This window comes from Anas platyrhynchos, chromosome 1 (assembly GCF_047663525.1).
Source record: "Anas platyrhynchos isolate ZD024472 breed Pekin duck chromosome 1, IASCAAS_PekinDuck_T2T, whole genome shotgun sequence".
Lineage (NCBI taxonomy): Eukaryota > Metazoa > Chordata > Aves > Anseriformes > Anatidae > Anas > Anas platyrhynchos.
The window spans coordinates 47,189,818-47,216,393 of record NC_092587.1 but is presented as its reverse complement, the minus strand read 5'-3'; the positions used below and the strand labels follow the sequence as shown (position 1 = coordinate 47,216,393).

Sequence of the window (26,576 nt, the reverse complement as noted above, 5' to 3'; positions counted from 1 at the left end):
GGCTCATTCACCTGCACCCCACAAGGACAACATGCAGTGCAGACACCTGTGGCGACGCTGCATGGCATTCCCTCTCTCTCACGATACGTTCCACTTCACCATTTGTTCAAAGCAAGTAGGCCTTCCTCTTCTGCTTGAGCGAACTAAAAACAGTCTTCGTAAAATGGTGGCTGAATCACTAATTCCACACTCAAACCTTCGCATGGAAAGGTGAATTAATTAACCACCAAATTCTGCTAAATTCACCAACTTGCCAAAATGCCCCTTTTTGCTCGAGTTGTGACTTGGGCACCATTGGGTGACACCACGTAAGACTAGTTTCAGGAGATGGATCGCTGTTTTCCATTGAAGCATTTTCCTTGAATTCTCTCCTGATCACCCAGCAAACTCCTTTAATACAGTGTTCTGTGTAGAAACAGAAACACTGCACAAAGAGTTATTATCTTTCTTTGGCTGGGCCAGTTCTCTATGGTTTTTGGTTTACCACACGACCAGCCAGTGTTTTAAAACTCATCTGCTCAACCCCTAAGGTCAGAGTGCTCCAAAGGTCAGTTGTTACATGAAATATCCACAACTTGAATGCTTTTCTTTTATCTTAGCTTATTTGCCAAACCCCAAATTAGATAAGATTAAACAGGCCCAACTGTAGAGAGATAACAGAAGCAAGCCTGTATCAACTGAGAGACTTTTAAAACAAACTGAAGTGCTGACTGTCCCCTCAGGGTTCAGCTAATGAGCTAACAAACATTTCACAGCCCATCTACTGAAAAGCTCTGGTCTCATTCTTTATTTACATCCTCAGGATGCCTACACAGAAAGGAGTCCTGAACTTGAGACCTCTTTAAACCTACAAAGGAACCTCTGATATGCTCAGATGCAATATTATCCGTTTCTCACTATTCCCAGGGGTTTTCTAACCCTCATACCAGCCAGGAAAGAGCCTGATCTTCCTGCTGCTGACCTGCTGCCTCTGCTCTCTACGTTTAGAAATGTGAGCACAGGGATGTACTGGATGGAAGGTTTTTATTTACTATCTGAGCCAGTAAGATGGCAGTCATTGAGCATCCCCCAGTCATTACTGAATGCAAACCCAAAGGTAACGCAAACAATGTTTTTACCACTTCCTCAGATTTTGGGTAGAAACATTACGGATTATACTGATGCTTATGTTGCACATAAATGTTGAAGTACATAACTACATGCTGTTCAGGACAAACTCGTAGACATTACTGGCTTTTGCCTGAAGACAGATGTGACTATAAACCATCTGTTTGAAGTCTATCTCACACTTTTTTTTTTTTTAACCTTAAACACAATTTACAGTAAGCCTTGTCGTGTGATATAACTATACACTGGGGAAAGTCTGAGCAAGAGGATTGTGTTAGGACACTGTTAATAGACTCAAATCCTTCCTCCTCTGGTGCAAGAGATTATAACAGTCCATTCTTCATCCACAAATCTGCCTAGATTTTATCATCAATTGCAGCAGATAAAATTCTGGGTCTACTGAAACAAATGGAGACTGTCACTGATTTAAAGGTGCTGGAGTTTCACCGTAAAAAGCAGAAAACATGGCCTTCAGTGTCTCCCCACATTTTTATATACAAAGATGTGGGAAGATGCAAGTGTTTTACAGTACAATATTTTTACAGTACGTGATTTATAGCAAGTGTTAGAAGTTGGATAAGCATAAGAAAGTACCTGAACATCTCGTGATCGCTCATAAGCCTGATACGCCACTTTTTCCTCTATGCTGGCTAGCTCTTGTTTCAAGTTTGCTGTCTCGTGTTGATGAAGATCGGTGAGGTCATTTAACTGGTCTTCCAATCTTTCGTATCTTTTCAGGAAAAAAGGTCTAAATTTAGTGCTTTCTATTTCAGTAATGCTAGGTCACGAAAACAATTACACACTTAAAAAGGCAACTTCTCAGCGTACTATGGATTCATCTGACTGGCATTACCAAGCAGTAGAGAAACCATTAGAAATACTGGAAACATTCCATAAGCATTTATTCAACAAACTCAAATCCTATTCTGAACGTCCCTTCCTGGCAGTGGGTTTTAAAGAGCAAATATTTGTGTATCATTGGTGAATCATATGAACTATAAACCAATGGTTAAAAGTCTCCAATTCACATTTTTCTATTTCTCACTCTTCACTCAGTCAAGAAAATATGGTTTCATGAGCAAACTTGACACAGTTAACAACTCACAGTAGTGAAAGGAAATGAACATTTCCCTGGATCCCCTCTCACTCACAACTGCAATGTCCTGCCATTCTGGCACATCTCTACATGGTAAACCAGTTCAACTAAACCATCAGAAAGCTGGTTTTTTTTCCCTCTTTTTTGGGGGGTCAGTTTTTAACTTGGTTTAGCAGGCAAAGAGGGAAATGATGAAGTTGGCACAAAAATGATGGAAGCAAGATCGTCTAGCTGTAGAAATGATGGCAGGAGGCCTGACACCTTAGAAAGTGAGCTGTCAAAAAAGGCCACTCTGCCTTTTCAGGGAACCAAATCTTCAGAGCAATAGGATGTTTGCTCTGTTCTTTCCTCCCTCATGTTACCATCTGACATCCAGCCTTTCCTGTGTTTCAACATCTGTAAGCAAGGACAACAGTAAATATGGTTTCATACTGAGGTTTTGCCCATTAGTGTAGAATCAATGCTTGCTTTAACAAGTGATAGGACAAATGGCATGTAGGTACAGCAGGTGCAAACCCCCTGCATAACATCTCACTTTCCACAGTGGATAATAAAAGAACTAATTACAAGTAGGAAATGCAAGATAAAGTTGTGCTACAGCAACCGAAAATTATACTACACCAGGGTACGCTGTGACATGGCATCCACTAGATAGCAACGTGTCTGAGAAGTATTTGCACAAGGTACTTGGGACTAGGGACATATTTATCAGCTGTAAGGCAGCTGTTACACCACAGACTGGTTGCCATTTTCCAGTCATTACAGATCAGACTCCTTCCATCACCCACAAAACAACTGGCACCACCTATACGCAGTATTCACAATATGCCACTACAGTATAAGAAGACCAAGTGTTCTGACAGGCCTTAGTCTGAAGGCAAAGAGCTAATGTTTCTTATCGAGTGATGTGACAGTGTTATGCATAGATGTTCAGTTATTGGAAGGAATAACATTTTGGTACCAGATACCCATTAGAAGCAAAAGGAAAAAATAATTCCAAGTTATCTCTTTCTTTCTCTCTCTTTCTCTCTCACACACACTTTTCTTTCCAAATGCTCACATGCCCATACAAATCATTTCAAGAGAACAGTTAAAAGAATATACCTATATCTTTCCTCCTGCAACATTTGAGAAATAAAGCCATAGTCTCTTTTAAATTGTGTTTTTAAATTCTCGATATCATCAGCTAATTGGGACTGCGTTTCCTTGATTTCCCTTAGTTCCTCCAAAATCATGGAGAGCTTTCCTTGGCTGTCCAGGGAGCCTGCCGCAGCAGGCCCAAATGAAGTGTTCCCGTTACTGTCTGCTGAGCCAGAGGTCCCACTCGAGCACTCATCATCACTAACGTATTTGGGTTTGGCAACAATGGTGGCACTGCCCCCATAGGTTCTAGAACTCGATTCTGGCCGAAATTCATCGAGGGTGTTTTTGAGATGAGCAATGTTGTCTGCGCTACCAAATTTGTTTCGGATCAGATTTGCAAACTCTCTTGACTTGCTGAAAACAAAGACCGGTGGTGTCAAGGATACACCCGGCACACCCGACTTGCTGCTCTCTGGTCCATGCCCGGCGGCACGAGGCTTTCCATGTTGAATATCCTTCAAGCTATCTTTGGAAGTATCCTTAGTGCTTTTGGAAGATCCGTTTTGTTCAATATCCTTCAATTTTTTGTGATACTGCTCTAATTTCTTCTGTAGCTGAGCAATGGAGTGGGCGGATTTCTGGTTCTTTTTCTCAAAGACTTGTTTGATGCGCCCAGCCTGTTGCTTGTCCGCACTGTTTACCAGCTTCAGATACTCAGCCACATTTCCATCTCGAGCTGTTTGTTCAACTTTGATTTGTTCTGTAACCTTGAGGATCTTCTGTTTCAAGCTATCTGCACTCAGTTTGACTTTGTGAAACTCTAGGACCCCATCTGGTACATCAAAGTTGAGATTGGTGTCAGAGCCTCCGCGGCGAATGTTAAGGGGCAAACTGAGAGTATTCATGTCATGTCTTTCCACCTGAGGAGACAAAAGAGAAACAGAAATTGAGTTTTATTTTAGAAATCCAACTTTCAACTTCCATCACTGCACACAATTATAAAAACACAGAACATAAGGGAGTTTATTGTAGCAAAATACAATGAGCCTTTCTTTAAAATTAAGGAGCATTTTTCTTAACTTCCCTGGGTTGATAAACAGATAAGGGAACTACCTGTCTCTCTCAAAAAAAAAAAGCAAGACTAATTATGGTGAAAATTATGCAGGTAATCATAGTCCCTTACATTTACAAAATCAGATCAATGCCTAGTTAGCAAGTGTTCCGATGTATTTTTCCATTACTATTAAGAGTTTCAAAGAGTTCACAGCTAATAATCACTATTGTTTTCTTAGAAACGGTCAAATACTGATAGAGCTGCAAACAGATTTTTCACTCAGTGACAGTAATTGTACAGAACAGTATATTTTACCAGGTTCAAGCCTGTTTTTGATACATGCTCCTAGCTTGAGATGTAGACCCATGTGAATCTAACGAGGTTCAACAAGGCCAAGTGCAAGGCGCTGCACCTAAGCCAGGGCAATCCCAGACATGAGTACAGACTGGGAGAAGAACTCATTGAGAGCAGCCCTGCAGAGAAGGACTTGGGGGGTCTGGTGGATGAAAGGTCCATGCATGCTTGCAGCCCAGAAGGCCAACTGCACCCTGGGCTGCATCAACAGATGTGTGGCCAGCAGGTGGAGGGAGGTGACTGTCCCTCTCTGCTCTGCCCTTGTGATGCCCCCATGGGAGTGCTGCATCCAGGTCTGGGGCCCCCAGCACAAGAAGGACATGGAGCTGTTAGAGTGAGTCCAGAGGAGGGCCATGAAGATGATCAGAGGGCTGGAGCACCTCTCCTACAAAGAAAGGCTGAGAGAGATGGGGCTGTTTGGCCTGGAGGAGAAAAGGCTCCAGGGAGACCTCACTGCAGCTTTTCAATACTTAAAGGGGGCTGAAAAAAAACGGAGAGCAACTTTTTGCTCAGTCAAATAACGACAGCACAAGGGGGAATGATTTTAAACTAAAAGAGAGTAGGTTTAGATTAGGTATTTGGAAGGAATTCTTCCCACAGAGGGTGGTGATGCCCTGGCACAGGCTGCCCAGAGAAGCTGTGGCTGCCCCATCCCTGGAGGTGCTCAAGGCCAGGCTGGACGGGGCTTTGGGCAGCCTGGGCTGGTGGGAGGTGTCCCTGCCATGGCAGGGGTTGGAACTGGGCGCTCTTTAACAGCCCTTCCAACGCAAACCACTCAGTGATCCAGATTCATCACATTTTGCACACCTTGCTGAATGATCCTGAAGATTACTGTATACTTCAGCAGGAAGCAGCTGCTACTTTTTAGTGCAGACAGCACAGGGAATGAACTGGCCCATATTTGACTTTCCACACTTGATGAAGGTGCCTAACAACTCGATCTGCTGTGACTAAGTCTGTTTTAATACCAAATTAATTGAGTGGGTTTTGCTGAAAGGAACTCAGGGGAAAAAATGCATTCACTTAAGTGTAGGATGCATACACCTTAATAATGTTCTTAGCAAAAGAGAGCTAGCAAAAACAATCAGGCAACCTGGACACAACACCAGCACAGATTATTCACTTTTCTCAGAAGACAGACAAGATGATCTGATACAAAATATACAGAGTATTTCCTCCTAGAAAGTCAGAGCCACAGAGGATCCATGAGATGAGAATGACCTAACCAGAATAGCTTCATCTCTACCATCCCATGCCAGTCTCCGTGACAAAGAAGGTTCATTTCATTAAAGCTGCTGCAACATCGCATCTAGAGAGACTGCTTAACACACTTCTGGCCACGATGGGTTTTCACAGCTTTAACACCAGGGGGATCAAATAAAATTGCTTGAGCAATCCCGTTGCAGAAACAGGACAGAAACTTTATTAAAGTACATCTTTTAAAGATGCATTTGTGAAATACCGTTCAAATGTGTGGCTACTCATTGCTGCAGAAGGCCTGACACACCGCATTCAAAGGTCGACCTCCAACCAGTGTTTGCTATTGTCTGTAGTCCTGTAGATGTCCTTGCAAGCAAGACCTGCGTGCACATACCTGCCCAGTCATCACCATTCAATTTTTTTCTTGATTAAGAACATAAAGGCATCATTAAACATTGCTGTAAGACTTGTTTTTCCAATCTTACACAGTTTTGGTGGTCCTCCTGGGAATTCTTGCCAGCATTCTTCCATCCCTCTTAAAATCCAGCCTCAGGAGCCAGACGTGGCATCCTACTGTTAACGGCATGCATCATGCACAGGCTGATCACGAGAACCATTGAGATGGGTTACAAACACAGCCACAAACTGGATCTCTACCTAAACATTTCAGAGGCAACATCATCTCTGTTCCGACTGTATATTCTTATCCTTGTATCACTGAGGATTATAGAGGATTACAGGGGTTCTTTTTGTTTGTTTAGGATTTTTGTTTTGGGTTGGTTGTTTTTGTTGCTACTGCACTCATTAAAGCAGCAGCTTACAACTGCCTGGAAGTCTGCAGGTCTCCTTTTTCTTCTGTTCCCTTTTTCACAAATTTACCTGTAAGGACAGGCAGCAGGATACCAAACTGGCCCCAGCCAGCAATACCTGCTTCAGAAATTGCTTCAGAAAAGGCATTTCACCAAGCCTTGCACAAGCAGATAGTGAAAAACGCAAGACACCAAAACCACAATACCAATTTATTGTGGTATCATAATCAATTATTCAAGGTCTAACCCCCAAACCTTCCTGGCTAACCCTTTTCTATATAAATCTAGGAAGCCAGAACAGTCTGCCTCTTCTTTCCCAATCACGGCATCACTGCTGGGAAAGGGTCTGGGCAGAGCCAGGATTCTGGCAGTGGAAAAAAGCAGGTAACATAAAAGTTCACATTCACGTTCACCTCTGAGATAAATGGACACTTGAAAAATGCAAACTGAACAGCTCCAGATTTGACAATTTCTTCTAGAGAATATTGGTTTAATGGTGACATTTAAGACCAGGAGTCTATTCCAAGGATTAAGCCAGTGCTGTAGCCTTAGCTCTGCACTTCACCAGTTTGATTAAAAGGATTAATATTGAGCTGCATGCTTATTGAAAAGGGATACAAGTAGCATATATATATATATATATATGAGATTTATATGATATCATATCCAAGGTCATATGCATTTCATATGAAAGATACCTCATTAATGGGATCTCATTTTTGTACACAGCACAGATGAGAGACGGATGGCATTCTATATTTACTACGTCTAATTTGAAGAGTGACAAAAATTACGGGTGGCTCAAAATTATATTTATTTAGAACAAGTCTTAAAAATATAACTCATGGCAAAAAAAATAGCTTTTGCATATCATTTTTTAAAGTGAGAACACTCCTAATACTGCTAGGACAGCTAAAATTTGCAAAAACAGCTTCACATGGGATACTTGGACCTTTCAATAGACTCACACAGGCAAGAAAAGCAACCAAGGCAATCCTTCAAGAGCTTAGATGCTAGATCTGTGCACCGTATTGCAGATATTTCTTTAAATGTATCTACTAGGCCTGGACAAATTCAGTAAAGAGAAAAAACTGAGTGTAAACCAATAGTTTCCTGAAACAACCAAAGACATTTCTGAATAAGCTTTTTGGCCCCAAAGCGTACTCTAATAAATCACTGAATCACATACACACACAAGACAGCTCCATTGCTGGTGTTACTCAGGACAAGTTGTACATACTTCCAGGAATGGGTGGCTCCGTCTGTAACCTTTGCACAGCATTAAATGTTTACTTCCTTAGTACAAAATACTCTAAAAATATATTGCAATAGTTGGATACAAGCCCAAAGCAGATCCCTTCTCCCTTATGTCCTCTCCTTCTCTGGAGTCTCCAGCGGTTGGCAAGGTCTGTCACCTTCGTGCACCCTGTGCCTTCCTGGAACACCAAGGTCACAGCAGCAACAGGGGAAAGAGGAACAATACTGACAAAGGATTACATCAGCTGAAAGCTTCATTGCTTTTACAGGCAGGGATAAGGAGAGCTGAGAAAATCAATTAGCACGTGGTGAGTCTACGTCTGAAATGAGTAAAACCAATTGTAGGCTCATCAATTGGAGGTTCAGTTTAAATTCAGCAAAGTTTAGAAAAAGAACTATCTGGATTCCCAAAACACTGCTAGGAGTAGTGTTTTACCTTACGGGATTGAGAGCTCTGCGAGGGTGCAGAAGAATTATAACCAAGGCATTCCCTGAGTGTGTTTGGCTGAAGCAGCAGTATTGCTCTTACCATCATTTTTCCAGGTTATTCTAACAACAAAAGTTCTCAAAATATTGTTGATGTAAAACATTCCCCCTCCCCCTCTTTTAAACCTGAAAGGAGCAGACACTGGAGGGAGGACAAGTGCCCTACCACCTTCTACCCCAACGACGAGGTTGACCGGCTCAGCAAAAACCCTTTTGTGGCTGCTCTGTAGCCCAACCTCCACATTACCCCAAGACGCCAGGGGTCCAATTGCAAATTCTATCCTAAATCCTGCTTGCTGCAGCATTCCTGTTTGGAGTTGAGAAGAATTACCCTGTGTTAGTGAGAAGCACAAAGGAAAAGAGAATGCAATCACCATCCATCTCTCCTATCACAATAACATTTGTATTGTATTGTATCACAATAACAATTATCAGGAGCTGGGGATTGGCAGTGGAGGAGAGGAAGCAGCCCTGAGATAAGTGGTAACGAGAAAAACCCAGAAATTTCCAAGGAAATACAAGAGACGTGTCCAGAGCCTGGCTTCTAGGAAAAGCAGGAAAAAACAATTTGATCATGGTTACTGGGACTGCCATATCTAACACTAGCTTGAAAGAAGCCTGGGGCTTAGAGACTGCTGGATTTTATGGAGCAGGTCACAAATGTTAGCAGCCTTCAGCCCAGCAGAGAGCTCCTTAGAGAGCAGTGACTGAGGAGGAGAGCAGTGCAGGCTCCCTGCCTGCATCAGGGCCAGGCACGACTTTTTTTTTCTGTCAGTGTATGCACACAAGAAGTACAGGGGTCCCAACGGGTAAGACAGCACACACAGGAGTTTCTGACTTTTGCAGCACGTTATCAAAGCTGAACTGTGCTTGGGAGGGGAGGTTCAGCACTGCTCACGAATTCGCTGCTGCTTTTAAAATCCACAGATGAGCCCTTCACAGAAGGCTCAAAACAGGGTTAGTGATCATAGAAGGTTTTAAGTCATATAAAACCAGCCCACAAAATTATTGTTGTACAGTATGTCACAGCAAAACCCCTTTGCTAATGTTTTCGTTCATGTTCTTTTTTTTTTTTCTTTTAAAGAGCTACTTCATAGTAATACCGCGAAGTGCCTACGCTCAGCATGTCAAACAGCACCAAGGACGGTTCCTTTACCACCAGCGGTCCCCCTGCTGCCTATCAAGAAGATGAACACCAAAGCTGTAAGGATCTCTCACCCAAACACAAGGGGTTGATTCCAGGTGGCTGTCCAAGAGCAGATCCTGCTCCACAGCCCCGGTCCCATCAACGCCTCAACCCGAAGCACGGCTCTGCCCAGGCTGTGTACAACTCGTCTCTTTAGAGGATTAAATCCACCTGGAGAGATGCTGAGGCAATGACACCCTTTGGCATACACCTGTACTTCAGCATTCAGAGGCTGGGGAGCTCCAAGGCCACCCCATGAGCAAGGCACCAGACAGAGGGAGCCCAGCCAGCTGCTTCCGTACTTCCAAAGGTTTTGCTCAGCACAAGATATCCATTTTTCTAATTCCTAATTAAAGGAATGAACTTTAAACGAATGAACTGAAGCCAAATTAGCTAGGTCACTGCTTGCCTGTAGGTAAGTCCCTAAACACAGCACTACTTCAGATTAAACCAACAAGGTGGAAGGGAACAAAGGAGGGAAGCGGCAGCTTTCTGCTTAATGACTAACACCAAATCCTTCAAAACACAACAGCATCCACTGAGAAGTCTCCTGTTTCGTGACCCACGACGAGTCCTGTTCCAGGCTGCTCTGCAGCATAAAACTGCCACGAGCAAAGCAGCACCAACACAAACCACCTCCGTGCCCAGGCACTGCGAGCCCACCAGCCCCTTATAAAAGCCAGGGAGCCGCTCCCCACTCACTGCCCGGCAGCTGCCTGAAGTCACCGTCCTGCCTAGGGCAAAGAACATGGTGCTGAGCCACCACTCACATTTATAAATGTGAGACACTTATAAAGTTTCCTAACAGGGCAAGAGGTAGGCTCCACACCCCGTAATTACTTACTTCGCTTCGGGTCAGTCCCACTCATGAAGTAAGCACCGTTAATAAAGAAATAGTCAATAAAATGCTCTCTCCTGATTTCTTAAATTACAATAAGTGATACTTGTGTGTTCCTTTCCTCTCGGGTTTCCGTCACAATGTAAGGGAACACCTGGGGGTCCCACGGCCTCGGGGTGCCATCCCACAGCCCTGCTCCCGCTGGAGGGAGGTGCCTTGCACCCTACACACGTCCCTCTTGTTACAGCCAGCACGAACCAGCAGGGGTGGCAGACTCCTGAAGAGTGATGCATGTAACACACTCTGCATCTCTTCTTGTAAACTGATTATTCAACTCAGTTTCAGTGTTTCTAACAAGCGCCTCCCCCCACCCACGAGCTCTTACAGATTTTCTTCCCTTCCCATTCAATAATTACTTCCCTTTTCCAACAGTGTTCAAAACAGGCAGCAAGAATGAGATTTTCCCTGAATATTGTGAAATACTCAGTGAAGAGCCAGCCCCTATACATGTCCAATTATTAAATCCTTCGCTGTGAAGGAGAATTTGATAAAAAGGCAGGCGCACACCTGTATCGCTACCCACTTCTCAGAGCTAAGCACATCCTTCTGACTTCCCACCTCCAGGGACTTAAAGCACATCTTCCTTGGCATCACAGCTCATCTGTGCTGTGTGGAGGAAGCGCCAGCAGGTCACCTGCTCACCCTACCTGGGTCTTTCTGCTGACCATCAGTTCTTTTGATTTACCTGCTAGTCACACAGCCTCGGCACTTCCTGAAATCCTGGCTCCTGGAAGTGTGCAATCATACGAGATACTCTCAGGGAATATTACTAAAAGTTTCTTGTTATCAGAGAGAAATAACTTCCACATCTAACTTAGTGGTCAACAACCAACAAAGTCCTCCTTCTCCCAAAACACAGACAATGTTATGGATTTATTTTCTAAACTGATTTAGAGATGCACAAAAATCTAAAGCTCAATCCAACATTCATTTTAGGAAGTCTAATTCATGATATTTTATTGCTCTTAGATGACAACACTTGTATAAAACCAATTTTGTCACGGGACTATGAAGACTGAACGGTAGCAGGAATTTGGCAGTACCACCGTTCAGAGACGAGGCACTTCAAACCCAGACAGAATGAGCGTGGTGTGCAGAAGACCCGAGCCGTGGGTATTTTGTTTGTTTTAACCACGGCGAAGCTTCCAGCTCTAAACAATAGAACAATGGCTCCAGCACGCAGGAGAGCTCTTCGTTTGCGTTAATGTTGCAGCAGCACATCCTGAGCACATAAACAATCACATCTTGTCCTGTATGTGAACCGAGCCACTTAGTTAAAGAAAGGAGCCTGCTTTTTCTTCATTTTTCCCTCCTTTCTGTCTCAGCGCACTGGACTGATGAAGTAAAACCTCGGAAAAACATTTGTTACATGTGCTGTTCTGCCTTATACAGGGGGCCCTTAGCTCATTTTCCACGTGAAGGTATCATCCCCAGACTCAGTCTGTGTCACTACGCTGCGTGACTGACAGCCACGGGCTGCCTGAACAGCTTCGATGCCAATTTTCAGTGTTATGGGAGCTCCTGGAAAGCTTACAGATGGGGCTTTAATCCCACTTTAAGAAGAGTTTGCACATATCTGATATTTTTCTGACTTTCAGGCATTAGGGGCTGTAAGCAGCGCTTGTCCACTAAGCCCCCCAGCTGGCAGCCCTCCTCCCACGTAGCAGCAGCAGCCAGCTAAACCTCTCTGAGCCCGTCAGGTCTCTCCTTCCACCCCTGCCCTCACGCATCAGGCTGCCCTGTTTAGAAGAGCACACTGTTTGCCTCTCCAGAATAATCAGCACATATCTCAAAGCTGACTTACCTACATACACAGGCAAGCTGTGGCTGTCACATTACACACCCACGAAGAACATTTATTTTTTCAGTTGTGTTCCCATCCCTGCTACCAAAGGCTTGTATTTGCACCCAGTGCCGTAAGGGCAGGCGAAAGGCTTTGAGGCCTCAAAACTGCAGGGAGATCGAACCACCAAAATTCAAGAGCCTGGGCCACATTTCATGATCCACCTGTGCTGAAAGAAGGAAATGGGGGGGGAAAAAAAAAGTGTGGGGGAGACAACCCCAGGAAACAGAGACACAAGGCTTTATTTGAAAGCCTACTTTAAAAAGAGTTTAAAATAACTTTTATTATCAAAAATGTATTTCATTATGCACGATAATGACAACTAAAACTGGAATCATAGAGACTCATTATTATTACATGGGTCATTTGTTACTCAAACACACTGCTGCAATAAATGGCATTTTAAGCTACCACACGGCACTGTTTAACAGGGCTCTGAATAAACGCTGGAGAAAACATCTGAATGGCAGCGCTGTAAGCGCCAACGTTCTCCGCAGAATTTAACCTTCTGTCTCCTGAAGACCACAACAGAACTTCAAGGCATTTTCTTGTTCACATTTCTTTTTTAAAATGCCAAAATCTTGTCCTTTCTTTTTACTGATGGGGCAGTATAAAACATCAGGCAACACGGCAACAGTTCCTCCCCTGGGCAGTGCTTATTGCACATCTCCTTCCTGGAGGAGTATGAAACATCCCCTAAGTTAATATAAACAATGTGGTAGGTTTTGTATTTAAAAGTAAAAATACGATGGAACAAGGTTTTCTGATGCTGTGACTCTGCTACTAAACAGGGTCACAAGCGATGCTTAGTTCTCCTCATAAATGGAAATCAGACTTTGAGAGCAGCTTCAACTGTTCTTGAGCAAGTATCTTCAAATGCTATTTGTATGCTTACACGTCTTATTTAAATAAAAGGATATTTATGCATAAGTATGCATTTATAAATATTTTATAAATATGCATACTATAGACAAAATTATTATTATAAGTACTAGTCTGCAGAAAATCCCACAGAAATTAAAACCGTATTTCAGCTGACGTGCACCTTCTAGAGAACCTGCCCTTGGCACAGTATTTTAAGTTTACACCCTAACGATCAATTGAAATGGTCAGAACTAAACATGACTTCACAAAAAAGATAATTCCTTCCAGAAAATAAAAGGCAGAGCACACATTTTAAAGGTAAGTGTGCCCCCACAAGTAGCTCTTCCTGAATCCCTCTTTTTGAAGGGGCTCAATAAGCACACATCAGCACCACAGAGCAAATGATCTCCTCAGCTAGAGTTAGTGCATCCTCCAGGAGCATTTCACTTGGGCTTGCAATCCCCAGTGCTGCAGAATGCCCTGAGTTTGGCCCACTTTGCAACTGCTTTGCTTCCTCGATGCATGTAGGCAGCACCTTCTGCCTTCCTGTTTCTGTAGATTTGAATCTCTTCTCCTGGACTAAGATATTCAGGAAGTTTTACTTGAACTGACAAATAGCTCTAAAGTGATGAAGATGACAATTACCAGCCAATAAACAACTCTATTTCAGGGAACCATGATGGAAAATGATGGAAATCATCCTGCTCACTTCATATAAACTGCCAAGAGGGCAACACAATGACAGCAGCCTTCTGATTCCACACCCAGGCCATGACCGGCAACGTGTCAATCAGTACACTCTGCACTCATTGCCCACTTGGTACTTGAAATAGAAGAACCACCACACATTAAAACACTGTTTATGGCATATGATTTTGACAGATTCTCACACAGTGTTTCAAAACGCTTATCAGCTTGTACTGGCTTGAGTCATGTCCAAGGTGTTTTTTTTTTTTTTCTTTACAAAAAAAACAAAAAAAAACAAAAAAAAACAAGCTTTCCTGTCAGTCTTTTCTCCCAGAACAAAGTTCAGCTAAGACTGAATATCCAATAAAATTGATATAACAATCTCATGAACTAAAATAACCCGCTATAAGTGCTAAGTGGTGGGTCATCTCCGTACTCCTTTGTTTTCTTTTTCTTTTCTGTATACACCATACACTGCAAATACTAACGTACATTACAGAAGATATCACAACCTGTAAGAAAAACTGGATGGCAGAAGTTCTACAAGGCAGTAGATAACATCAATTAATTAAAAAAAAACTGAAATGCAGAAGGTCTGTTCGACTGAAAGGGAAATCAAAGAGATTCACCCAATTAGCGAGGAATAAAGCCCTACAGTAAAGTGTTTATCTAGTTGTGAAAATATTCATATCCTGAGAGGACACATCCCCAATTAGCCAGATTTATTGAACTGAATTAATTTGAGATAGCAAGTCAGACAATTTCAGAAGATAAACTTGGATTAATTATACTTATGCCACCGTGTTGTTTCTAACAAAAAGAGATAATCACAGCTTTTAAAGTTTCAGGGATAAAGGAAGAAACTATTGTTTAAGCAACTGGGATCCATAAAACTTCGTGAGCACGGTACAAAGCCTCCTGTGCTCGAGCAGTGACGGCTACACGCAGCCTGGGCAGGAGAGGCAAACCCTTTCTCACTGAGATGCTCATGAGCTAAACACACATCTCGCTCTGCTCGGCCAGATCTCAAATGCTGGGGGGAAGGAGCTCCCAAGGATACCAAAGGCCCGTTACAAAGCTCACTGCCTTCCACCTCGACTGCAAGGCACGTTTGCTGAACATCTCTTTTTGCAGTATACACACACAGAGTTGTGTATTCCACACAAAATGTGTGCACAAACGCAGTGCTCAGCAATTCTGTAAAACCAAACAGCCAAAACCACCCTGCCCTGCCCTCCCCCTGCCACCCAGCACAGGGCTGTGAGATCGGGGTCGGGGCATGTAACAGAAGTGACTTTGTTTAACCGACTGCTGGAAAGGGCTCAGAAACCGCTCGCTCCCACAGCACATGAAGTTGCACAGAGCAGGATATAAAATAGATGCAGTGGGAAAACGGTGTCCAAATTGGTCGGTCCTAATCTGCTAAAGCCATGCTGCTAATCTAGAAGTCAGTTAATACAGGGAAATTAAAAACACTTATCATAGATACTGAAATGGAGAAGGTCGATAAGATGTTATAGACTAATTTGATGGCGCTTCTTTGCTACATTAATATAGTTAAGTGAAATTGTGCTCATTGCAGCACAGATTTAGTCAAGACGTACCACAGTGGGCAGCAGGGCTAAGAAAACAGCAGCAACAATCGGCTGTCAAGAGTCACAGAAAGAAACAACAAGCTGTGGCGGCTTTGCAGCCTGTGCTGCTTTCCCTGTCCTCTCTTGCCTTTGGGTGAGTGCTGCAGGACCCCGCCATATTCAAGGCCTTTCAGGTTTTTGTATTTTTGTTAAAAACTGTCCAGGTGGACAGAGGGAATTAAGGCCCATTCAATGTTTTTAATTTGGATCTCGGCATCATGACAGGTATCGTGGCTGTTTCACCCGAGCCCTCCAGAGGACAGGGTGGTGTCAGAGGACTTTATTCAATCCAGCAGGGCAACGCTGCACATCGGGCAATTGTTCTGGGATAATGTCTCTGAGGCAGTGATAAGATTTCTGCAAATAATATTTGATAAAACTTAATTAAAATTTGGAGAGGGTGACTTCACCGAGATGTTCATGCAGCCAGGCGCCATACTAACTCTAATTTAGAGTCTGAAGACAAAACTTGCCAATTTGTATTAGCAAGGACCACGAGCTGACCAAAGAGATTTGCTGGAAGAGAAACCCCCAGTACTTGCTGACTGTACTGCGTGCTATTCTAATGACTTTACAGAAACAAAAATAAATACAGCTTGCAGGAGAAATAGTATCTACATTGGCAGTGACATGCTTATTCATGCTCTGAGTTTGTGCATTTTTCTTTTATCTTTCCACTTCCCATCTTGCTTGTGCCCTAACGTTCACAATTTCATTTTTTTTCTGAATTAAGTTTAATCGTGCTTTTTATCTGGAATATAATTTACCTGGCACAGGATTTGCCAGAAGTTACAAAAACTGCTAAACTACATATTAATGTTTCTTAAGAGTTCCATGGAAGGAGATAAAGGAACTTAAGCCTATCACAGAACAATTTGTCTTTTTAACGAGGATGGGATAGGGATAATTTACAGATACAGCTACACAGATAACAAGAGTTTATTCTGGATACTACTAAATCAAAGCACATGACTTTATGCAATCTGTACATTTCAAGTTGAATGGATACTTGACACAACCGATAGCGTCACTTATAACAAAATGCAATCCTAAGAGAAGAGGCTTTGCTACATCCTCAGTAGCATCTATTACTGAAGCCAGTGATTGTTAAGTCAAGTGGTAAAAATGCACATGAATTTTCAAGTTTGTCATTAGCATAGACCTGTGTTTTACTGGTGTCTCTTCCGTCATTGGAAGCAGCCTTCATTTGCTAGTAAGAAACCGAAAGCTACCTGTATTGTCCAAGCAGAAATGGTAATAATAGGTGTTATTCGTCCTGTAACACAAAAAGATATCACAGATTCTTGTAGAGCCACAACCTTTCTTAGCTAGGCCAGTCCAGCACGTACTTCAGAAACGAGAGCGGATCAGGCTGGTCAACTTGTCACACCGACGCTCACTGCCTGGGACTTGTACCTTCCAGGAACTGAGTCACAGAGCACCGCGGTCAAGCTCTCTGAGAAATGGATGAAAGCGACAGAATACACACGGTTTTCTTAATGGTTAACTTTCAGGTCAATGAAAGTCACCACTTCCCCGACCTAACCAGCGAGGATCAGGAGAGCATCTTTCAAGCTCCTGCCACGGCTTAGCGTAACACAGCAAAACAGTTGCACTCCTCTCATTGCAACACGTCAGGACAAAAGCCCCAGCCTGCCCAACTCCAAGTTTGCTGCCTGTGTTCTTGGTCAGAACCACAGTGCTTTCAGCAGGACAGAGCAGTTCAGTCAGAGGATTTGGTACCACCTTCCCGAAATGTTGTTATTAAGCCATTAACCACCGCAATAAGCCCGATGGTCTCTATACCAGAGTGCAATCTTAATTCAGTGTCCAACAGACATTAGCAATGGCAAATTGCGTGTGTTCAGCACCCATTCAAGGTAAACACAGAGCGCTTCTCAATGCTCTATAGTTTGGAAACACCAGTTTCCAAAATGCTGGCTCCTACATATTAAACTTGCATTATGTTTTTCTATTTTTAGCGCTGTGGAGATGTTTACAGCCTATTGACCAATACGATTTGGTTAGGAAGGGAATATTGGTCACGGCTTCATTTCTAATCTGCCTGCCTCCCTCTCCTTTGAGCTTTCTGAACAGATTCATTATTTTCTTCCTCCTCTCGAGTTTCTATTCAGGCAGTCTAAAGGGATACGGCTTTATCACACGGCTGGCTTTGGTGTAAAAGATTCATAAACATATTACCATATTCAGTCATAGCAACGGCACAGGAAAAAAAAAAAAAGGAACAAAGCGGAGAGCAGAGGGGAAGGAAGCAGACAAGAGTCCCGCTGCCCTTGGAGGCCGAGCAGAGGCAGCAGCAGGGTGCTGGGGTATGGGAGTGGGGAGCTCAGCTCCGCACCCAGGGGAAGCGGCTGGATGCTTGGCGCAGGAGACCTCACACCGCTGGAGGTGGAGAAGCACCAACCCAACACACCGCGCTGATTCTCAAAGAGCAAGGCGGTGGGAAGTTGGCTGGATGTTGTTTTCTCTTCATCGCTCGTGTAGTCGCGTCCGTGGAGTAATTTAAGCAGCATGAACTCCGGGCTGTAAATGAAGCATGCGGTGCTCTCGACAGGCAGGAGAAGCTCTGCACGCACCACACACTCTGAGAAATGCCCCTCCTGCCAGATCAGCCAGACAACCCTAAGCTAATTACAACTTTCACGGAGTCAGTTAATACCCTACACTGTTACACATTGAGGAAACATTCTCCAGACACTCTTCCTAGAGAAACAGACTGATAAATACGCTCACTTTCTGTAGGCAGTTACTCAACGCATTTGAGAAACATAAATCACACCACAGCTTCTTCGCAAGCCCACGGTGCCAACAGTTCCTCACGCAAATCCCACTCTTTTCTTCAACTATTGCTCCTTGCTCAGCCAGGAGCCCATCACACCTTGACTTCAGTTTCTTTTTTTTAAGAAGATTTTTTTTTTTTAAACTATTTTCCAAAGCTGAGAAAAGTACTTGCTATTGGCATTAAATTTATACAGAAATATACTTTAAAAGTTAGGTCTTGCAGGCTTAAATTAGCATTGCTTATAATAAGCAAGGTTTGAAAGAGAAGTAGGTAGTGAACTAAAGCCAAGAATACCTGATGTTCAAGCTACTCAGAGGGTACTGGATGCCTTATATTCCACGTCAGCTAGCAGGGAAGCCTGCAGATTTGCAAACAATCATGAAATGCTCTGGGAACCTGTAATGAGTTGTAATGACTTGCACAGGCCCAAACCTTTCATGCAACAGAACACAAACACAAGGAGCAACCCCACTCCTGGGGAAAAAAAAAAAACAAAAAAAAACACAACAACAAAAATACACTACACATGAAAAAAAACCACACACAACAAAAGAGCAAATGACAAGTCCCTTAGTGGCTTGACCTACTCTCCAAATTTAGACTTTAAAAGCCTGTCCGTACATATGATGCTGGGACTACCCAGGCACCACTGCATCATTTTAGCTTCATGGAAAGGCCGAAGCACTTAATTACTTGTCCCCTTTGCTCTGTAGGCTTTTTACTTGCTTTTGGTTATCTTTCTTGTTCATTTACTGTTCTAACATGGGTGTTATAAAAACAAAGGTCAGTACAGAATTAAATACGCCAGGTGTTATGTTCCTCCAAGTAATTAAAAGCTATTTAGACAACAGCCATACAGCCTGAAAGCAAGAAGATACCTTAAAAATTATTGAAAATGCTTGTTAAACCTTTCTGCCAGCTGAAAGCTGAAGATTTCTCAAAGTAAAAAAAAAAAAAAGCTGTATGTTCAAATGGTTTCAGGTTTGCTTAGTTCATTGTGGGTCCACCACAACGCAGAACGCCCATGTAACAACTCTTAAGCACATTTAAAGCTGATTAAAATAGACCAGTAAAACAGCTATTTCTGAGTCATTTAGCTGTTTACCTGAAAAGCAGTTTCACTCCTCTTCCTGTGAGGTAGGTCATGTTTAGTTACTGGTTTTGTCTTCACAGTACAGGTTTTAAAAGATTTCTGCAAAATGCCACGCATGAATTTTTATTTAGCACGCAGGGCTGGGGCTGCGGGTCAGCAGAGTGTAAATAAATTAAGAGCCTTATGATGTGGAGTAATACAAGTTTTATAGCACTTTACCTCTGTTTCTTGAAATCTCTAGATGGTTTCTGGGTCAAACAAAGTGAATAGATAAGAGGAAAAGGTCTCACCATGTTTACAACACATTATGATATTTGATTATCTAATGTACTGGGGTTGAAAGTCTTATGTCAGAACCGATTTGAAGTTTTCTTGCAGTTTTACCATTATTTGTAGGGAAAGGAAAGGAATCTTCCTAGAAATACCTCCTGGGAAGAGCTTTGCTCCAGGAAGTCAGTAATTTCATTATACATAGCAAAAACGCTGCAGGCACTATGTAAATTTTAACCCAACCAGAGAAATTCTGTTACAGGCCGGATTGCTGAGCTCTCGCTGTCAGACAACATCTGACGGTGCAGCTAACGGAGGATCTCGTGCCTTCAGCAGACACCCTGCCACAGAGCGGCTGCGTGAGGAGCTGTGTGAGCACACACAGTGCTGCTGACAGACTTGGCAGCCTGCCGGCATCCCTTAGAGTGAACAAACCTAGCCCAGTCAAAACATTTTCAGAGGAGAATTATCAGAGCTGGAGTATTATGTCTTTCTGATCACCTTCTTAATAGTTCTCACAGGGATACTGGAAGTTAGAAGTTAGAGCTGGCAGCTCCAGATAGCCGTCTCCGCAATGACCTGCTGGAACGGTTTGGGAAGTACTTCTGACCTGCAGAAAGGCCAACCCTGGGAAAACTCCACCAGACGCAAGAGAAGTTCCAGTGGGAAGTTATTTCTCAAAGCTTGCCCTGAGATAGTCGTGCCAGATATACTCAATGAGCTGTTCCACAGGAATTTGTCTTTCCCCCTCCCCTCAAAGCGCACAGGGTGTGGAATTGGAGCCCGAGATGAAACGACCAAAATCTCATCACCGCATTGTTTCTTCGTGCCAGTCACAGGTTCCAAGGATTAAGACACATTCTATTTATTTCCCTTTTTGTCAGCGTTGCCCCCTGAACCTGCTCAGCATAAATTCAGAAGATGAAAAATTTGTGATCTCCTGCCCACAGAGCAAGTGTCACAACTGCTTTCACCGTTGAAACATTCAAGGACTGTGTTCAGCCAAAATTAAACAAAGTGTGGCTTTGACAACCAGAGACACTTGATCCATGCTCAGATTTAGATGCCACATGGCTCCTGCAGCCACCTCAGATGAAATTTCATTCTCAATCTGATACCGCAGGCATCTGACACCTTGCAAATAGTGATTCTGCTACCTGCAAATTCGAGCCTGGACTCTTCTGCCCTCACTTTATCTCAGCCCTGGCATGGATGGCATCCACCGGTGATGATGGTACCCACCTTGGCAGGGGGAGGCTGAATCGGTCACTATGCTGGGTGAAGCAGGAAGGCCTGGAACTTCCCACCGTTAAGCTTGGGGAAGACACTGCAGGGCCTGTTTTGTTCCTTCCTGGCACACAGGAGGATGCCGCACACAAGGACTTTGCTTCAAATCACAACTTACCAGTTAGGTGTAAATTCTCTTCAGCAATTTGAAGAGAATCTCCCTTTGTCCAAGCGTGATCTTTCTAATGGGTCATTCCCAGTCTCTCAAAAGATGCCTTATCAAGTGTGCAGATAGGCTTTAATTGCGTAGCTGTAGCTTTACAAGGAAGCAGCAGCAGCAATACAATGCAGAGCTATGAGCTTTGTAAGCCACATAACGAGCTCTGACACAGCCTTCCCCTACCTGGAAGAAACTCTCCTCTCCCATGTCCGCACCTTCAGTTATTAGAAGTGCAAAGACATATCAGAGGGATCGTATATCTTAAAAACAAATAAACCCAAACCTGGAGGAATACATACAACACAGGGCAATACTGAAAGTTTAAGTAGGAGTCAAGCAAAATAACATCTGCCTTAGAACCTAATTGTGCTGTCCTGCAGACACTGCATGAGGTAGGAACAATTTTAGTTGTGCTCTAAAACATACTTTTCATCTTTTTTAGCTACTCTTTTTCTTTTTAATGCTTGCAGCAGCAATTAAGAGAACAATTCTTTTTATTATACAGATACAACAGGACATAATTTAACATCTTTTTTCTCCCTCCATGACACTGAGAGAACAAAGACTGGAAGGATGCTACATTACATTTCAACAGCAGCTCCAGCTAACTGGAACAGCCGTAACTCTAAACAACCTACAAGAACTAACCCAGGTAGGCTGAAGGCTTTGTACTAAGGCAAATGTCACTGTTTCAAACAAGATGCATTTAGCTAGTCATTTCCCAAATTCTTTTTCTATTATTTCACATGCTGAAAAAAATATTTCCCTGAGGAGTTTGTTCTCTCCTTTTTCAGGGATTTCTCTGCAGTGACTTCATACCCGTCTACTAGCTGAAGCACTGATATCACAATCCATTGCCAGGATAATCAGTTCAGATGCACAAAGTAACATGACATCACTGCAGAAACCAAGGGGGGAGAAATATCCCAAAGATGAATCACTTGTTTAGTCATATATATATACACACACGTGTGTCTTCATCAACAGGCACAGGGGAGAAAAATAACCGGCAGACTTCCTTCTCAGTTAAGATTACTCATCAAGGAAGTAAGAGTTGGGTTCTAGGTGCTCCTCAGCTTCAGACATGTTCGAACTCAGCTTTGGGGAAGGAAGCCCCCCAAGCACCACGCTGCTAGCTAAGGTGATGGCATTCCTCTCCCTCTCCTGAGGAACCAAGCCCACAGCACCCTGAGGCCTGTGGAGAGGTTACCCAAGGGAGCAGGGCAGTAGCTCGGCAGGGAGGACATGCCCTGGGAGAACATGCACACTGTGCTCACATCACAGATGTGCTGGGAAGAAATATGCTGCTATTGAAAGAGGGCAGCTTGAACGAGACATCAGGGAGCACACAAGGAGCCCAGCAGACTCCTTTCCTTGTATCGGCAGCAGCTTGCTCAAGCTGCAGAACTTCCATGAAACATTTTAGTCTGATTTTTATCCTATACCTGTAACACTGTATTTTGGACCATTTTTTCAGTACTTTACTAATCAGGAGTGCTTGAGCCACACATCTCTCCACTTAAAAAAGCACTGTGCTGTAATGCTTCCCACCATGAGCAGAACAGAGTGTACCAAACCCCACATCCATCACTACCTGATATTGACAGGAAGAGCTTGAAAATAGGGATTGTATGCGAGCCAGAGCGCTTAAACAGACTGCAGGCAGAACCTGATCTCCATACGCTGTTTCACCTCTCCAGTAAATGCATAACTCAAGTAATGCCATCCAATTACTTCTCAAATCATGGTAGGCTCGAATTGACTTATACACCTAAATAATTCACCACCGAAGCGCAGTGATTGCACTCCAGTTTGAAGTAAGCACCAAGGGTCTGTCTCTGTTGAGATTCCTCTGCATGCATCTCCTGACTCAAGAACCCCAGGCTGTTAGTTGAAAAAAATCAACTGTTAAGACTGCACAGTCTGTGCTGTTTTAAAACACTGTTTATTTTTTTTCCACCAAATATATTCATGAATTATTTTCATCAGTTACTCAAAGAACAGCACATACCTGCACAAAACAGCTTACGTCCTTTCTAACACTCTCCTGGGCAATCCTGCTTTATGTGCCAGGTATTAGAAAAGGTAATAGACAGATTTGGAAAACAAGATTTCTGAATCAACTTCAGAATTAGTTCTCAGACTATGGATATTAACACAGGTGCCTAAAATTTGGCAAGAAAACAAAAAAATGTACCTGAGCCAAAGGGTTACCTGCAACAGCCAGCCTTGTATGCAGCAAAACACTTCTAAAAAGCAAGAGCTTATTTTTTAATGAAAGCACACTACATGTAGGCAAGGCATTAAACACTGAACACTTGGTAAGACATTGTGCAACAACCCATTGCCCAAAAAAGCAAATTTTTTTTTTTTTAATGAAGGTCATGATTTTCTTGCTTCAGTGCTCATGAAAGTGAAATATTCGCGCCATGCACAGCAATGAAGCATAGTCAGAAACTCGAGCTCTGTCAAGGCCCCTAGATGTGGAGTTTGAGAAGCAGCAACCAGAGGTCCTTCAACACAGACTGCTATTCCATGTTATGTGGCAGCTACACAGTGCAGAAAGGAATCTCAAATATCTGACTAACCAACTACTTTTTGTGTTTTCAAGCATGGATGAAACCACATTCCCCAAAAAATGATCAGGAACATCACTATATCATGCAGCTGCAGAGACTGAAACAGTCAAAAATAATTAAGTGCACCTAATGAATGAAAACAAACAAAAGACCCAACACACTAAACAGCAGCGAATGCACCATGCTCCTGGAAACAATTCCGAATACGGGTTGACAGCTTTCATAAAGAAAATATGCCCTGCCACATAAAGCACATGCCCAAACGTAGTTACACTGGTTTTCTGTGACTCTTAAATTAACTCATGAAACGTGCATGATAATAAAAAAGACCAATGACCAGATTGAAACCAAACCTAGAATTTCCATTTCCAATAACAAGTGTAACCACGAGAAAGGTCAAAGAGAACAGAAAAGGGAACTTGCCCCTCTCTAACATTTCAGTGACGGGTCCTATCTGTGTCAAGGCAAACCCAGAACCCACTTCCTATGGCACTTGCCGTCAGCGAGCAAGCAGTGTGATGGGATGCAGACCCGTTACAAGCAGCGGACAGAAGAAGCATGCGTTTGGTTTGTGGCTGGCAGCCCGAGTTACACCGAGCACCACAGCGGAGCAAAGCGCCTGATGTCAGCACCTGCCTGCTCACCCAGCTCGCCCTGCCTTCCCAAAGGCACACCACCCCCAACGGGGCGGGCTGCCTTCCCTCAGCACTGCGCTGGTCCCTGGTCACCAGCCTGCTGCTCAGAGCACAGGGGCTGACCGTGAAGCTGTGCTCTGCCTGCCCAGAGCTTCTCCCTCCGGCAAGCCCGCTCCCCCCCTTCTGCACTGCCCTGTGGCGCACCAAGGGCCTTGCAGCAGGCCCACCCAAGCCTTCAGAGCAGATCACTGCCAGAGCTTTCACCATTAACTCTGTCAACTTTTCGTTACTGGCTGATGTAACAGCCTCATCCCAGTCAGTGTGTACAGCTGAGAGCACCACAGTACAGGCACCGGCAGAGGTCACAGCCAAGGCCTGACCTGGGCCTGAATAAGCACCAGTGCTTTGTGCGCTCACCAGCAGGTGGGCAACTCCGTGCTCCTTCTGAAGAGAGCCATCACTGTTAGCCACACAATGCAAATAGCACCATGGATAATTAACTATTCGTTTCTGCAGAGAGACGAAAGAGCCCTTCTGCAGGGCTGCTGACGGGCAAACCAACAGGCAGCAACACCACGCTGTGCTTGTGACCAGGCATCCACCTCTGGAGGTACCAAAGGGGCTAAATAGGAAATCTCATGCCTAAGCATGGCCTTACATTACTCAAGCTGTCTACAGGTCTACAGTTTGAAGGCAAACATCAGTAACTGCTTTAAAGATGAGAGCAACACAGCTCTCTTGCACCTGAGAAGTGACAGGAACAAGTTCCCGTGACACTGTGTGCGGCTTCCCATCAGCATCCCTAAATCACGGCTACAAACCACATATGCCCACAAGTCTAGCTTTTTTCTTTTTTAAATAATAGATTGGATGCCCTGGAACATAAATCTTCTGTTACACTGTGACTTAATTCCTGAACTGGTGAGCACTGCGGGCAGGCCCATCGTTCTGTTAACACAGCGTTACTGCTTAAAAGCAATGATTTGTGGTTGGCTTCAATGACCCAGGCAGCAATCTCTGGCAGCAAAACTGCCCATCTCCCCACGCTCCTTCTTCCAGCACACCTGGAAGGTACCAGGACCAGCAGCTGACAGACAGTGCTGCAGCGAACACGTTGTAGTTCAACACTGGAGGAAACTAAGGCTTTCCTACCACTGAATGGATTGGACGGCTAGCAAAACCAAGGACATGTGGTACCACGTGGCCCTTACGCTCGTTTCCTACAGCAACAGCATCTGCAGCATCTTCCCACATCCCCTACCCTGACCACAATACCTTCAAGAGCCTCTTATGTCCCTAAAAGTTTAGAGAGTGTTTTCTGCTTTCTCCTGCCATTTATAACAGCTCCTACTTTGTTAGTGTCCCTGCCATAAACTTTCTGGCCTGGCAGGTGGGCAAGAGGGCATGTTCTGTGGAGAATCTTCAATTTATCTACCTGCTGACCAGACAGCATGCCAGCAAGTGGATAATGGGCAAATTATCTCCAGCTTTCATGCCCTAAAAGGACAGATAAGTACCTGGTGAGGAGATGGAAAAATTACTTTCACAAAATGTCTGTGCTCATTACCTTTGAAGCCTCTGTTCTCCTGTCAAATTTGGCTGAAGCCAGGCCAAATCCAATGGGCAGAATACACTCACTTCAAAGGATCTGAATAATGCAGAAGCCTCAGGAAACAAGTAAAATTATTTCCAGTGCAGAAACAAAGGACTTAAAGGAATTTCCTGGCTCCTAACACTGAAAAGTTACGTTCATAAACTTATCAGGCTTCCTTTCAAAAGGAGTTATGTATTTTTCCTGCTACTCACGTTAGGAAAGCAATTTCAGAACACCATCACTCCCAGGGATAAGTTTATCTTGATTCCTAGCCTGGCTTAACTCACAGCTAGGTCTGTCTCTTCTACACCCAACCTGATTTCAATCATTCCTCCTTGGTACCGGCGCACAGGTGCAGGCTGACACACAGTAAGTGACAGCTCATTTAATAGCTGAAACTTCTCTGTGCTTAAAGGGGAATTATACCAGATGCTCTGCAATACTATTAACCACCTCGACCTCCATCTCTCTTCTGTTCCCCCCTCCCTTGTGAAATCTCCAGCTTCTCACACTGTTTATCCTGTGACACTATAACAATTGTTTGACTCAGGGCTGCATATTCTCATATCCTAAGCAAAGGGAACTCAGCAGACTTGG

At 43.7% G+C, this 26,576-nt stretch overlaps 1 protein-coding gene across 5 annotated transcripts in view; it reads right to left on the bottom strand.

The window, feature by feature from the left end:
- TMCC3 (transmembrane and coiled-coil domain family 3) overlaps positions 1-26,576 on the bottom strand; it is a 129,796-nt gene that overhangs the window by 2,073 nt on the left and 101,147 nt on the right. For all 5 annotated transcript variants that reach the window (XM_027452137.3, XM_072036499.1, XM_005012397.6 and 2 more), the window contains exons 2-3: positions 3,308-4,206; positions 1,702-1,837 (exon numbers count right to left, since the gene is read on the bottom strand). In XM_027452137.3, the coding sequence (XP_027307938.1) occupies positions 1,702-1,837; positions 3,308-4,206 (1,035 nt within the window). The remainder of the gene's footprint in view (positions 1-1,701; positions 1,838-3,307; positions 4,207-26,576) is intronic.